Source organism: Hesperophylax consimilis, chromosome 27 (assembly GCF_061612785.1).
Source record: "Hesperophylax consimilis isolate HC1 chromosome 27, BYU_Hcon_1.0, whole genome shotgun sequence".
NCBI classification, from domain to species: Eukaryota; Metazoa; Arthropoda; class Insecta; order Trichoptera; family Limnephilidae; genus Hesperophylax; species Hesperophylax consimilis.
In genome coordinates this window covers 4,329,813-4,344,829 of record NC_142862.1, presented here as the reverse complement: position 1 = coordinate 4,344,829, position 15,017 = coordinate 4,329,813, and the positions used below count along the sequence as shown (strand labels likewise).

The 15,017-nt window shown below is 32.9% G+C and overlaps 1 protein-coding gene across 1 annotated transcript; it reads right to left on the bottom strand.

Annotated features, from left to right (window-relative positions):
• Nucleotides 1-3,365: 3,365 nt before the first annotated feature.
• Nucleotides 3,366-14,744, bottom strand: LOC149410498 (cytochrome P450 9e2-like). The gene is made up of 10 exons (XM_089648258.1): nucleotides 14,708-14,744; nucleotides 9,373-9,540; nucleotides 8,975-9,118; nucleotides 6,324-6,526; nucleotides 5,924-6,149; nucleotides 5,199-5,420; nucleotides 4,633-4,735; nucleotides 4,513-4,519; nucleotides 4,248-4,416; nucleotides 3,366-3,590 (listed from the first exon to the last, which is right to left on the bottom strand). Exons 1-10 carry the CDS (start codon nucleotides 14,742-14,744, stop codon nucleotides 3,415-3,417), a joined length of 1,455 nt encoding a protein of 484 aa, XP_089504384.1. The 3' UTR covers nucleotides 3,366-3,414.
• Nucleotides 14,745-15,017: the final 273 nt, after the last annotated feature.

Below are 15,017 nucleotides of genomic sequence, written 5' to 3'. Positions count from 1 at the left end.
ATAAACTAGCTTTAATGCATATCCATCGAGACATTGCGTTTGAATAGACTAGCTTTAATGCATATCCATCGAGACATTGCTTTTGAATAGACTAGCTTTAATGCATATCCATCGAGACATTGCGTTTGAATAGACTAGCTTTAATGCATATCCATCGAGACATTGCGTTTGAATAGACTAGCTTTAATGCATATCCATCGAGACATTGCGTTTGAATAGACTAGCTTTAATGCATATCCATCGAGACATTGCGTTTGAATAGACTAGCTTTAATGCATATCCATCGAGACATTGCGTTTGAATAGACTAGCTTTAATGCATATCCATCGAGACATTGCGTTTGAATAGACTAGCTTTAATGCATATCCATCGAGACATTGCGTTTAACTTTAATACATATCCATCGAGACATTGCGTTTAACTTTAATACATATCCATCGAGACATTGCGTTTAACTTTAATACATATCCATCGAAACATTGCGTTTAACTTTAATACATATCCATCGAGACATTGCGTTTAACTTTAATACATATCCATCGAGACATTGCGTTTAACTTTAATACATATCCATCGAGACATTGCGTTTAACTTTAATACATATCCATCGAGACATTGCGTTTAACTTTAATACATATCCATCGAGACATTGTGTTTAAAATAATCGGTAAGGGAGTGCTGGATTACCTTCAGCAGGAATTTTTTTTTATGTTTTTCTTTTGAAAACTGTCGTTATTATGTATGTTTTTTTATTAATATTAATCTATTTTCATATAAATAACCTTAATTTTATTAAATTTAATGAACAAAGTACGTTATCGTAATTTAAAATCGACAAAAACATTAATAATTTTAAGTGGCACTCCTTGCTTGAGGAACAAGATTGCAATATATTATATAGTAAAATTAAAAACAACTTTAAGAATTTGTATGAACAGAGAAAAATCGTTATGAATTATAAACCCAAAAAAAAATCTGTCAATAAAACCTTGGATAACTTCTAATATCTTAGAAAACATTAAAAAAAAAGATTCATTGTACAGAAGGTGGAAGAATTTTCCTAGGAATCAATTCTTTGAATTGGAATATAAAACTTTCAGAAATAAGGTGACAAAAGAAATTATTAAATGTAAGTCTACCTTTTTTAACAATAAATTCAAAAATTATTTTGGAAATACAAAAAAAACTTGGGATGAAATAAATAAATTATTAGGACGCAAGTCCAAAAGTAGTTGTGACGAAATAATCTCGAAATATATGTTAAATACGAATAATGAAGAAACCGTTTTTAGCAGATAAGTTTGTTGAATATTTTACAAATAGTGTTAGCTCTATGATACATAAATGTGATTATTTAGCATCGACTGTCAGGCCGAATGAAGTGCAACATAGTATGTACCTACCCAGAGCTACCTGCCAAGAAATCAATATTATTGTTAGCAAATTAAACAATTCAAAGTCACCAGGGATTGACAACATTCGAATGTTTGACATTAAGACACATATTAATATTTTAGGGCCTGTTATAACACACTTTATCGATATTATTTTATCGCAAGCAGTAATACCAGATGAACTAAAAAGTAGCATCATTAGGCCAATTTACAAAGGGGGCAAACATACAGATATTCAAAATTATAGGCCAATAAGCATATTGCCAGCCCTAGAAAAAATACTTGAAAAATACATTTCAATAAAACTTAAAAAATATCTAGAATCTTTCTCTTTGTTGGATCCCAACCAATATGGATTTCAAAAGAAAAAAATTACGGAAATGCTGCTTCAGGAATTTTCAAATCACATAAATTATGAATTAAATCTAAAAAAACAAGTGTTGGTTTTATTCATAGATAACTCTAAGGCATTTGATACCATTGATACAAATAAACTATTAGAAACACTGGAGGCAATAGGAATTAGAGGAAAGCTGCTAGTTTTATTAAAAAATTTACTAACTGATCGACAAATAAGAGTAAAATTCTTAAAAAATTTAGCAAAAGAAAATATATCTCAACAGGTGCTGCACAGGGGTCAATTCTAGGGCCAACCCTTTATATTATTTATGCCTCAATTATGAGAAAATTGTTTTCATTCGTTAAACATTTTGTATATGCAGACGATACGGCGCTCGTAATATCGCACGAAGATCTGGTTACTGCAATGAACCTTATGCAATATGATTTTATTGCCCTACTGAAATGGTCGCATGATGCAGGCCTCTTTATAAACGCCAGAAAAACTAAAATTATGCACATCAGATCTCCACACGCCAGATGTAATGTAATTCCTTCATTGTATACACACACATTTGACTGCATACATAAAAATGTTGCACAGCCCTGTTCATGTGAAACCATTGATTTTGTCAAAAGTTATGTATATTTGGGTGTTACTATTGACTGCTACATGAAATGGGATGTACACATTGCTAATGTTTGTAAACGTCTACAAGCTATTGTGGGTAGGATTTATAAAATAAAATATTTCGTGCCTATAAGTACTTTAAAGTTAATCTACTTATCTCTGGCTAAATCCACTATACGTTATGGAATTACTTCTTGGGGACATTCTTGTAAAACTAATATAAGCTATATACAAACATTACAAAACTCCATCATAAAATTGTTAATCCATAAATATGACAATCAACACAGAAGTAACATTAAATTAATATACAAGTCTCTGAATATTTTACCTGTCAGAGGATTATTGTTTTATAATATTGTAAGTCAACATGTTATATTGTCTGATTCATTGTATAGGGAAAGTGTTTGCCATGAACATAACACAAGATTCACTCAAATTGAAGGACTGGTAGTTCCGAAATGTACTAATAAATATGGTGAAAGAACTTTAAACTATATAGTACCCAAAATTTTTAACCTATTACCAATGACAATTAAAAATAATAACATGCATACTGCTAATGTTAAATATAATCTAAGGAAATGGTTATTGGATAATAATGATCTATACTGATGCCCCTGAAATGGAATTCATATTCTTAGAAAATGGAAAAACAATTATTTTGTAATACCTGACTACCTACCTCTATTTATGAAACTATTGATGTACTTGTTGATAATACTAATTTGTTCATACATTTATTTTTACTTGCTTATTATATAAGGCTTTTATGCTGCTATTTAAACTTTTCTGCAATGTAACCAATTTATGTAATTATGTACCGTTCAAATTGTATCTTATGAGTGTATAAATGTTGTCTCTATGTCCCTGCTGACAAAATACATAAGTAGTTTAGCGGGTTTAAATGTGAATAAATAAAAAAATAACCTTAATTTTAAAATCACAAGTATTCATTATTAACATTCTTCTGAAGCAGGTTGATAAATGAAATAAACAAATAACATGATATGGATTTTATTTTGTAAACAATTGATTATTTCTCCAAAGTTAGATCGCTTTCGTCCTTGGTTTCAATCCAACCCAGAATCCTCTTTCTGGTACCATGAAAAGGTAATTTTTATACATTTTCAGCGGAATTTGGGTCTTGGCCGTTGGGACGAAGTCAAATTTTGAGAGCAAGAAGAACATTATGGCCTTTATGCTCATCAGGGCGAATCGTGAACCTGAAAAACAAAATGAAAATTAATTTAATTTTCGTCAATTGCGCACGATCGAAATAGTCGTATTTCAATAAACAAACTTATAATGAAAAAAAACTTTAAATTAAGTGTTACCTCTCCAGCCAAGAACATTTCTGTCTCGGTAAAACCGGTACACTAGGGAGCACTGATTTATTAGAAATTTGAACACAGTTCCTCTGAGAATGCGAAGGAAGTTGGAGTTTTACATGTGTACATGGCAACCTTATAAGTCAATGCTTGAATTTAGGACGGGCATGATTAAATGAATTGATTGAGCGTTGTGTTCCTTATTCTTGACTCTTTGTTCCTGGTTCATCTTCATCTTGCTCTTCTTGGCTCTTCTCGTCTGCACTTGTTTTTTTCTAGTTTCTCTTGGCTCTTTTTGCCACCTCTTGTTTTTTGTTTTTTCTTCTTGTTTCTTCTAGTTTCTCTTGGCTCTTCTGGCCACTCCTTGATTATTCTTATTTCTTCAAGTTTCTCTTGGCTCCTCTTGCCACTCCTTGGCTCACCTTAGCTCGTCTTGCATCATCTTTCACCTTCTTGCCCTTCTTTTTTCTTCTCGTTTTTTCTAGTTTCTCTTGGCTCTTCTTACCACTCTTTAAATAAATTTTTTGAAGGATGAAAATTCGAAAAACTTACCAATACAGTTTCTCGGTCCAACCCCAAAAGGCATGTAGGCCATTGAGTTTATGTTTCCTTTGTTCTCATCTGAAAACCTTTCCGGGTCAAATTTGGTGGGATTCTCATAGTACTGTGGATCATGGTGAATGGCGTTAACTGGGATCCATATTTGTTCATTTATGCCAACCTGGAAATAAGGTTGGAATGTTTCAATAACTATTAATGTAATAATCAATCTCACGCCAATATCTCAACTGTTCAACTGATAGAGACATGGATTAGCTAGGGTCCTGGGTTCAAGTCTTAGATGTGACCGTATCTCTTTCTGATTTTTCTTTTTCAAATTTTTGTTTAAGAACCGTTAATATTGAAATTCAATAAAAAAAAATCTGCTCCATTTTACTTTGACTTCTTTAGCGCCTGATTCATTTGAAGGGGGTATAGTGTGTATGGCTTAACACATTTCCTATCCAGCCTTACGAGTGCTGGCCATAGCCGCATAGTTTCTGTAAAATGACAAAACTCAATAAATTATTCCATTACCAATATTTTGTAAACAAGCGTCTGCCAATCAAAAGTCTGTTTATCCGGTTATCCTGAGTTTAGAATGAAAAGTCTCTGGAAATCATTGAAAACCTGGATGGCTCTGAAAGTACCAACAATTCAGCCATTAACTTGAGCTATTCATTGAATAATTAAGTAATTATTCGAAAGAAAGTGTAGCCACACAGTTCGCTGTTAGATATATTGTAATATGTTTCATATACAGCGAATTAAAGAGAAATATAACCGGAGCTATCGAAAACATTTTATTATAAATATTACATTAAATAAATGTTAGTACATTAGTCAATCTGTGAGAAATAGTTAGGATGCAAGCGAATTCTCAAGTTATTGTTTTACAAAATTATCTTTTCATTACTGTCTGTATCTGTGTTTTCTCCTTAAATAAATAGATTTCCCAAATACCTGAAATCACCATATCCATGTATTTCATCCCGTTAATATCGATGTAGGAGACTTTACCATTGTTTTTGGCAAAAACCTCGTCCACCTCATCCTGCAGCCTCTTCTGGATATCTGGTTGGATGGCCAAATGGTGGCTTATAAAGCATTCTACCTGTGACGTTGTGTCGAAACCAGCTACAAAGAATACCAGAGCCTGGGCTACGAGAGTTTCATCTGTCCATTCTACAAAGACAGGAAACACATTATGGGTAAGTATGTTTAATTCTCAGAAATGCCAAGATTTTCTGCTCTGGAAGTCATTGAATGCTATCTGAGATGGGAGTGTAGAACAATGTACCATACGCGTCGTCAATCCACGACACAATCAGTCACAAGTACTAACTTGCCGACCAATCCTTCAGTAAATAGCTTATACTAAAGATGTTCAGTCATAGAATAAAAAATAACTAAAAGAATAAAGAAGAATAATAAATAACTAACTAGTTGTTTTAACAGTTTTGATTGTCGAAAAGTTTAATTAAAAAGCAGTCTTGAACCTCTATAGAGTCTCTATAATTTAGAATATCAGTTTGCGTTGGTAATTTTTTCGTTGTTTTATATCCTTACAGTTCATTAAAAAACTATAACCCTTTGAGTGAGAAACCAGGATTACCATAAAATAGCCACGTTTTTAGCATTAATTAACGGGGTTTAGAATTCAATAAAAAATAATTATTGTTACTTACTATTGACGGTAGACGTTCCTAAGAATGTTTCCTGGACAGTTGAGAAGCCAGCGTCGTCGCTATTTCCCTCCCCCTTGTGGTTCAACTTGCCCTTCTTGGCCTCTACGAGCAGGTGGATCATGTCCGGCCTAATAATGTTCTTCTTTTCCCTTGTCTCAATGGAAGATAGCACCATGTTCTTGAAGAAGGAACCCACATGTTCAGCTAGCACGGGAACCTTCAATAGCTACAATAAAATCAAAACATGTTCAAGGCTTATTAACAAAATCAACTGTCCATACCGAAAACTTCTCATGCTTGTGTTTTAGTATTGACCAGTGCTTAAAACATTAAAGTTGGAAGCGAAGAGTTATTTATGCACAAACCACTGTGATGATTATTTATTTAAGGAATTACTTACCTTAACCAATAGGGGAAATGATAACATCAACATCTTAGGCATCGTCGTTTTGGAGAAACCAATAGTCTGCTTTCCGTTGGTATAGAATTCGTTGTCCTTTTCCTTGTAAGAATCTACCTTGACCCCAAATGCACAGGTGGCTATCACGTCAGTGGAGTATCTCGTGAGGAGGTCTTTCAGTTCAACTTCTACGAGGCCCTTGACTGTAAAAAATAACTTTTTTTATATAAAAATTAAAACAGCTACACTCAATACTTCGTTATTCAATGTTTCGATTAAAAAAATTATTATTATTTTAAAAACAAAACAAAATATCTATTTTAATGCTTTTTCAAAAATAGATTGTTAAAAAACGTAAATAATATTGATAAATAACCGTGAATATAAAAACCTTACTAACTAACCATCACGCCATTTCCCCGCAGGGGTAAGCAGAGAGGAGAGACCGCCAAACAACTCAATCTTGGCACACACTTCTAGTCTCATTCACATTTATGCATCGACTATCTTACTCGGGCCTCCCCGACTTCTTCTCCCGTTCGCATTTGCATCATATGTCCTCTCTACACTCCTTTCTTCGATCGTTTGCTCTACATGCCCAAACCATCTAAGCGTCCGTTTCCTAATCTTACTCATTACGCTTAAATCAGCCTTGCACTCTTAGCGGATCTGCATATTTCTCACACGACCATACATGATTTTACCACACATACGCCTCAGGGATCTCATTTCAACAGCATTCAATCTACTTTCATCCTTTCTCTGCCAGTTCCATGCCTCGCTTCCATACATCAGGGTAGGTACCATACCGTACTCCATTGTGGACTGCTAACTTCGCTTCTTTGGACGATTTTTTATTAGCACCAACTGCGTTCAGTCCCCCATTGATGGAGTTACCTGCATTTAACCTTCTTCCAATATCTTTGTCAGCCTTCGCATTTCTCGTAAACATTCTTCCTAAATACACAAACTCATCCACCTGCTTCAAGTATTCCTCATTCACAAGTATATTGCACACTTTTTCCATACTCTTTCTTTCAAATACCATGACTTTAGGCTTACTTACATTCAACATTAACTCATTCTTCATACATACTTGGTTCATCCTAGACACCAGAGACTGTAGATATTCCATACTGTTAGCAATAAACCTTGACTTACTAATAAACTTAATTTATTATTATTACATTTATTATATAAGTACATTTTTGTTTGTTTGTTACAATATAAGATAAAATATTTCAGGACCCCTCTTCCATAGAAGCATTAAATTGACCAAACTTATATATAACAGCCACAAAAATTTTACATACTGTTTTTATACAGCTGAAAAGGATAGTTAGTTGTTGTATAAACCTAAAGCATTGGAAAATTCGGAATATTTACAAAATATTTTAAATATGCTATTTATTTCTTGTGTTTGAAGATGCCGTTAAAAAGCAACACTTGTCTTGCAGATTACCTAAATAAAATATTTTTCTAAATTTCGTAAATTGTGAAACTTTTTGACGTATTTTGTAAAAATAAACACAAGAAAACATTTAAATATTGTTAGATAGATAATAAATACGTCAAAAAGTGTCACAATTTACGAAATTCAAAAAATATTTTATTTAGGGAATCTGCAAGAAAACTATTACTTTTTATCTCGTTCATAAAATAAAATAAAAAAAATTTGAAGTTTGAGGTTAGAATACATGATTACCCTCATATAAAAACACGCCCTCACACCCTCATATACATATATGGTGTTTTTGTAACATTACAAAAACATCTTTTTCGTGGAATTATCGTTAAACTCACATCGTCAAATTCAAATTAAATATACGATGCCAGGAATAACTTCACTTTAAAATGAAACAAAATTTTCAAAATACAATTATTGTATAATAATTTGACTAAAACTGACGAATCCCAAATAAGCAGTACCTAAATATCTTGAATTATGCTAACATGATCGTTAATCGGCCATTTTATGAAGAAAATCACGATTTATGAAGAGATTACCGAAGAAATTTAAAATTCTGCTACTTTAAATTTTGGCGGACAAACTAAACGCGCATGCATCGGACCGCGAAAAGCAACGTTGCCAGTTCATTCAAACAGAGTTTATTATTATTATTTTTTAGAAAGTATTATTTTAAAACAAAGCTTGTACAGACTTCATTCAATGTGTAACTGTAACACCGTTTAACTGTTTAGAAGTGTTATATAAATTTATTTATATGAGATACTTTGATACTCGGGTGTCTCTCAATTTCCCCGCTGTAAGTTTGACGAAACCCAGCATTTTCAATTAAGTTGCTTAAATATTATCATGAAACGTCAGCCTACTATCAAACATAATACCAAGAGCATTCATGGTGGAGACAACTTTTAAACTTCAGGCGATCACATTATACCGGTAAAACCAAGTATTACATGCCCCATACCCTTGTGAAAGAAGGAATCATACATTTAGACACATTAAAATCAATCTGACTTCTTTTACTCGGGAGTTGAATGCAGTCTTTGAAAGTTTTACTTTTCCAAGAATAGTTTTAGATCATCATCAAAAAGACATGACCTGGAGTGCAGAATAATTTCTGTAAGTTCATAAATAAAAATAGAAAAGATGAACCATCCTAAATAATCTATCAAGTGTTTGTTACCTTTATGTTCACGCTCTTTCATCTCTTCCATCAAGTAGTTGGACAGTTGTTCGGCACACTCAGTGACAAACTCAAACATCCCCTTCATTTTGGAACTGGTGAAGGTGGGACTCAATGTAGACCTCATATCGCGCCATTGCTGTCCTGCAAGCAGAAGCATCATTCATAAGCTCACATTTCGTATTTGTAAGTACATTTGAATCTGTTATCCAAAGTTTGTAGATTTGCAGACCATACACAAGACTTCACTTCAAAAATTTCATTTAAACCCATCAGAAATTTCTTGATTTCTGAAAATTACTATGAATGCACCCCAGAGACTTATTCAGTTCATTTCCTGTTTGATGAAGTGCATTGTATGTAAAATAAATATCTATAAATAAATTTAATTGTTTTACCTTGAAGTGAAACCAAGTTATTACTGAAGAGAGGTTCCCTATCCCAGTCCATGAATACATTATGATCCGCGAAGTAGTCGAAATCCTTGATTGCTATCTTTTTAATAAGGTCCAGATCTCTTAAGATAATCACGTTATTTCGAAATTCTCTGAATCCAAAGTACCTATCTGAAACATATCAAAATCACTTAAGGTTAAAAACAGGAATAGTATGTATAAACTTGCACAAGAGATGTTCCGCTAAATCAAAAACTCACCGTCGCGACGGTCGCTAACTTTTCAGTCAGTTATACTCTTTCCGTATCTACTTCAGAGTCACTCCCACATGTTCAGGATGTTCACTCACCTGATAATAATCATCGATGTCATGTCAACTGACATTCTCGAGTTCGTAGCTCTTTTTTTCTGCGTGATTTACCTGCATACAACCAAAAAATATTGGTTCGAACACTTCATCCGTGATGGGTAACCAGGTATTTCAAAACTTCCAAAAGCACTGTTATGGAAGTCTACTGGCACGATCATGCATTGAGAAAAATAACTTATATTGAATATTGCTAATTGATTAAGAATCTCGTCAAATTATTCGTAATCCGGTTAAAAATGGAATTGCAGGCCCTCAACGAATGAATTGATAAATTTCGTAGTAAACTTTTAGTAAAGTATGACGATGTCGGAACACGTATTCACAAAAATCCTAATATTTCCGCATTTCGTCATTGTATATTATTAAGACAAATGCAGGTGCATAAACACGTCTGCCGATATATTGGAAATTTAATAAAAGTTCGTAGGAAGCGGCCTACAACCCCGTTTGTAACTGGATAACCAATAATATAAATAAATTTTAAATAAACTAACTTCACTCATTTTTTTCCGTGCGGGTAGTTAAAAATCATATTAAAAGATTTACTTGTCGTTCGGGAAAGAGTCGTAAGCCTCCTTCAAAATGTCCTTGTAGTGTTTTCGGCCTGATAGCCAGCCTAATAAATTGCCAAAGTAGGGCAAGGGAATCGGCGGAGTCTTGATGCCTTTTCTTTTGAAATATCCATCCTCCCATCTCCCGAACAGGAAAAGAATTGTCAGGAGGCCTAACAGGAACCGTAGTAACACCTCCGTTATGCTTAACGCAATCATCTGCAAAGCGAAAAATATAACTTATTATTTTAATAACAAATTAAAAATAATTTTTAAAGATTAAAAAACCACTGATTTTTAGCAATTGTTATTGTTATGACGTATTTTTTTATTTGTTGTTTTTTTGTTTAATTCGTAGAACTCCGTTTAAATATATATATATGTTTTATTTTAGTGTTAATCAAATTTGATAATTTTATTTTTAAGTTCTGCAGTTTATTTATAGTTTTTTTAAAGCCATTTTAAAACTGTGGTTAGGTCAAGTTCAAACGACTTATTGTATGACCCCCGCCCAATTTCAATTTTTAGTGATTCCGAAAAGTTAGTAAAACCAAGATTTTATTAACAAAAAAACTTATTTTATGAACCTAACCTAGGTTTTTTTGTTTTATTTATATAAATTACATAATAATTAAACTATATAATTAGGTTAGAACCTAATTATATAGATTCATTGTTTTGTAAATGACTGGGATGAGAGAAACTTGTTTATTCATTTAAAAAAATATTTAATGCAATAACATGCTATCATGTTATTGTATCAACGTCACAGTATTACGCGCCTATGAAACGCATCCAAAGTTTTGGAAACATATACTCCAATGTCGTAGATAACAACAAGTTCAATAATGTTGTATTATAAGCCTGTTGACTTTAATACTTTTTTTGTTTTCAAATAGATCTAAAACATATGTAGTGGATTTGTTGAACTCTGGAGGTGCAAAACGAGTTGATAAAATTCATAAGTTCTCTATCTTTTTTTCTCCGATTGGAAGTCTTTATAACGGGAGTAAAATGATAAATAAATGAAATTGTAAGCTTGTGGTACCTAATGGTATTAATTATATTCCGCATTATGTAAAAAAATCAACCCTACGGGCGTTCAATCTCTAAATAGTATAAAATATTAGCGTCTGTTTGTGCGCTTAGTTCTTCTAAATTTCCCTACGGATTTTGATAGAATCACTATCTAAAGAAAACTTCTTAAGAAAGGTTTAAATATACAATACATTCATATTATATTCAAGTAAAGTAGAAAAAGTCGATGTTTTGTAATCAAGTCGTAAACTAAATATATTCGAGAATTTACATTGCTAACACTGACTGAACCTTATGAGGTACATCAACATAATTTACATCGGAATTTTATAGCTTAAAAAGGGCCTCACAACCCCAAAACTTTACCCCAAACCATTTATAAGTCCCCGGGGAAATATATATTTCAAAAATGTAAATGTTCGTTTGTTCAAAATCTTAAATCTCCGATAGTTCTTCACCGATTGCTTTCAAATTTTGACACAACTTTGCATTCGAATACGTGTGTATTTTTATATATATTATATAGATGTGACCTGTGACAGGTAAAAATATGTTATTTTTAAACAGCTCTATCTGTTTCTCTATGTGCACAGATAGACTGAGCCACAGCAATGAGTGGTGGAGTACAGCTAATAAATACATAAACGTTTTTATTTTATATTTAAATTATGTATTTATCCATATAACAGGAAGGTACTAAATATATATTTTATCGAAACGCATCTAATGACAGAAAATGTGCAGGGAATATTTTTGTCTTTAACACATAATCAAGAAAAAACCTTAAAGTTAATGGCTTGCTCTAACAAATTATTATTTTTATTTAACCCTTAGGCTGGCCGCATACATACGTTTTCCGTATTCGATTTCCGAATTCGTTTTCCGTATTCGGAATTCCGTGAGACTAGCGCAAACGTTCGTTTTTCTTCATTCGGAATGTATAAACGTCAGTACCAGTGTTGCCAACAAGGGCGATATATCGCCATTTAGGCTACTCAGAGCGAGAATCTAAGTGAAGTAGCTTAAAAGGTGTCCCGAAATTCTCTAGCCACCCCCCCCCCCCACGAATTTTTTTTATTTTCTGGGGACAAATTTTATTTTTTTGAAATTCTCTAGCCCCCTCCCTTTACGCATGAGAATTTACCTTATGTATGAGAAACGGCGATATTAGGTCAAGATCCGTTGGCAACACTGAATTACGAACGGAAATTTCCGTACGTTTGCGTCGGCACAAACAAACTGTATGTAATAGCTGCGTTCCACATGACGTCATTAGGTTTTTTCCATTCGGTTTCTCCGAACGTGCCGGCTTGCATTTGAAACGTGCGTAAGGAATTTGTTCCGTTCGGAACTAAAACGAACGTGTGCGGCAGTTAATGTATTTTCTACTGATTCCGTGCATTCGGATGTCCGAATACGGAAAACGAATTCGGAAATCGAATACGAAAAACGTATGTATGCGGCCAGCCTTAGAAGCCGGGTAATATATTGTAAATATCTCAAAGCCAAATCTAATATTGAAAATTTTAAATGAAATAATTGACAGATATCTACAATATCAATATTTAACTTAGGAATTTTCATGGACAGTATTGAAATGCGTTCAAAACTTTTAAAACCTAGTTCTACACACTGCACATTGCAGTGCACCTGAAGGAAGTCATGATTTCACTGAACTGCTATTGTAGTTGGTCGGATCCTGAGAAAAACCACTGAACCAAACATTTGTTGAATTTTATAATTTAAAACATTAGTGGCATATATATTTTTTTTTCACTAAATATTTTAACACCACAAAAGTTACATTAAAATTTTTACTAGTCATTAATGCATATACACATACACTGAATAGGTTTATGAACGTTGATTCTGACTATGTAAGTTTTAGTATATATATCTACTCATAAGTAGAATTAATAAATCGAAAATCAAAATGAATAAAACACTATCCCGGATATGGACTATGGATATTATAAGGGATTATGGATATTATATGGATATTATTACAATTATAAGGGATACACTATCCCTTATAATAATAGGATACACTATATATAGTGGAATATATTACAAATATAAGGGATAGTGTTAAGGAGGATGCAAAAGATATTATTGCGGGACAAGACTACAAAAAAAACGATCTGAAAAGATGTTAGATATTTAGGGAAACATTGAGGGAAAAAATAACTACAAGAGAGCTCTAGTGAACATCTAGAACTTTACTTATTCTTCTCCGAGAGCCTGTTGGAGTCTGGCTTTGACCATAGGCCTCCTTTTTTCAATTTCAAACGACCAAAGAAAAACCAAAGACCCACTGATCTAAAAACATCAATCAGGCGATACAATAAAGATCGTGACACCTGCTGACAGAAGGAAGTGGAAAACAAAAACAAAAGTAAAGAACTATTTCTAACACTGAACTCAAAGTAAGTAACGAATGTGTTGGTACCTTGGTTTACACTTAAACAATTTTGTATTATGCCTTCATAGAGTTTTACAACGAAATATGAAAAGAAACGCCTTCTCTGTGTGTTGTAACACAAGAAGACATACTTGATATGACATATTAGTGATACGGCATCTTATATAGTATTCGTATAGATACAGAATGATTATGTAATGGGGAAGATGCTTAACTTATATTTTGTTCTGTGCATGGAAAAGATTTTTTCGAATATTTAATTTTTCTTGAAACTTTTTGTGATCCCAAAATGGACGTCATCGAAAATTAATTGACTTGTATATTTCTGTTATGTAAATAGTTTTGTAATAATTTAATTTGTATTATTATGATTGTTTGAAAGTTTTTTTAATACCAACAGAAATGCTACTACCAAAACGTCAAAGGAATAAAAACAAAACTAAATGACTTCAAAAGAAAAGGACTGATTAACTGCATGTGTATGAATATCAGGGGAATGAGGACAAAAAATGATGAAATATACGAAAACGTCCTTATCAACGACTATGACTTAGTAAGCCTAACAGAAACATGGTTAAAGGAATCTATCTGTGACCCGGAATTAGTAGATAACCGGTTTGAAGTATTTCGGAGGGATAGAGTTCACAAAACAAAAAAGATGGAGGAGGAGTCATGATTGTTGTATCAAGAAAACTAGAGGCGAAGAGGATGGTGCATTGGGAATGTCAAGCGGAGGACTTGTGGATCCAACTCAATATAAACCATAATAACAGGAGTATCAAACTGAATGTTTGCACAGTATATCTACCGCCAACTGAAGAAGAATCTATTGTAAGCTCATTTTTAAACAATCTTAGGAATGTGTACCTAACAACACCAAACCAACACATCTTAATATTTGGCGATTTCAATAAGTCAACATTCAATGGATTACCGATGAAACAAACAATTTATTACCTTTCACCACAAACACAAATACAATCGCCTCTGACATCATCGATACACTATCATTCTGTAATCTTAAACAATTTAACGGAATAGTGAATCACCAATCCCAAATATTGGATCTCATTTTATCAGATAAAGAAGACATATCAGTAATACGTTGTTCATCTCCACTAAGCAAAGAAGATCCATACCACCCTGCTCTAGAAATAAATGTTCTTATTAATTTTCTACCATATCTAGAAACCCGTAACGCTCCAAGACCAAACTTTTATAAAGCCGACTATTATTCACTTAATACCTATCTTCGTGAGATTGATTG

Coding starts and splice junctions, on each gene's coding strand:
- LOC149410498 (XM_089648258.1), bottom strand. CDS start 14,744: ATGTCAGAGGCGATTGTATTTGTGTTTGTGGTGAAAG. Junction 6,150..6,323: donor CATTTCCCCTATTGGTTAAG/GTAAGTAATTCC, acceptor ATTTTATTGTAG/CTATTGAAGGTTCCCGTGCT. Junction 3,591..4,247: donor TGGACCGAGAAACTGTATTG/GTAAGTTTTTCG, acceptor TTTGTTTTTCAG/GTTCACGATTCGCCCTGATG.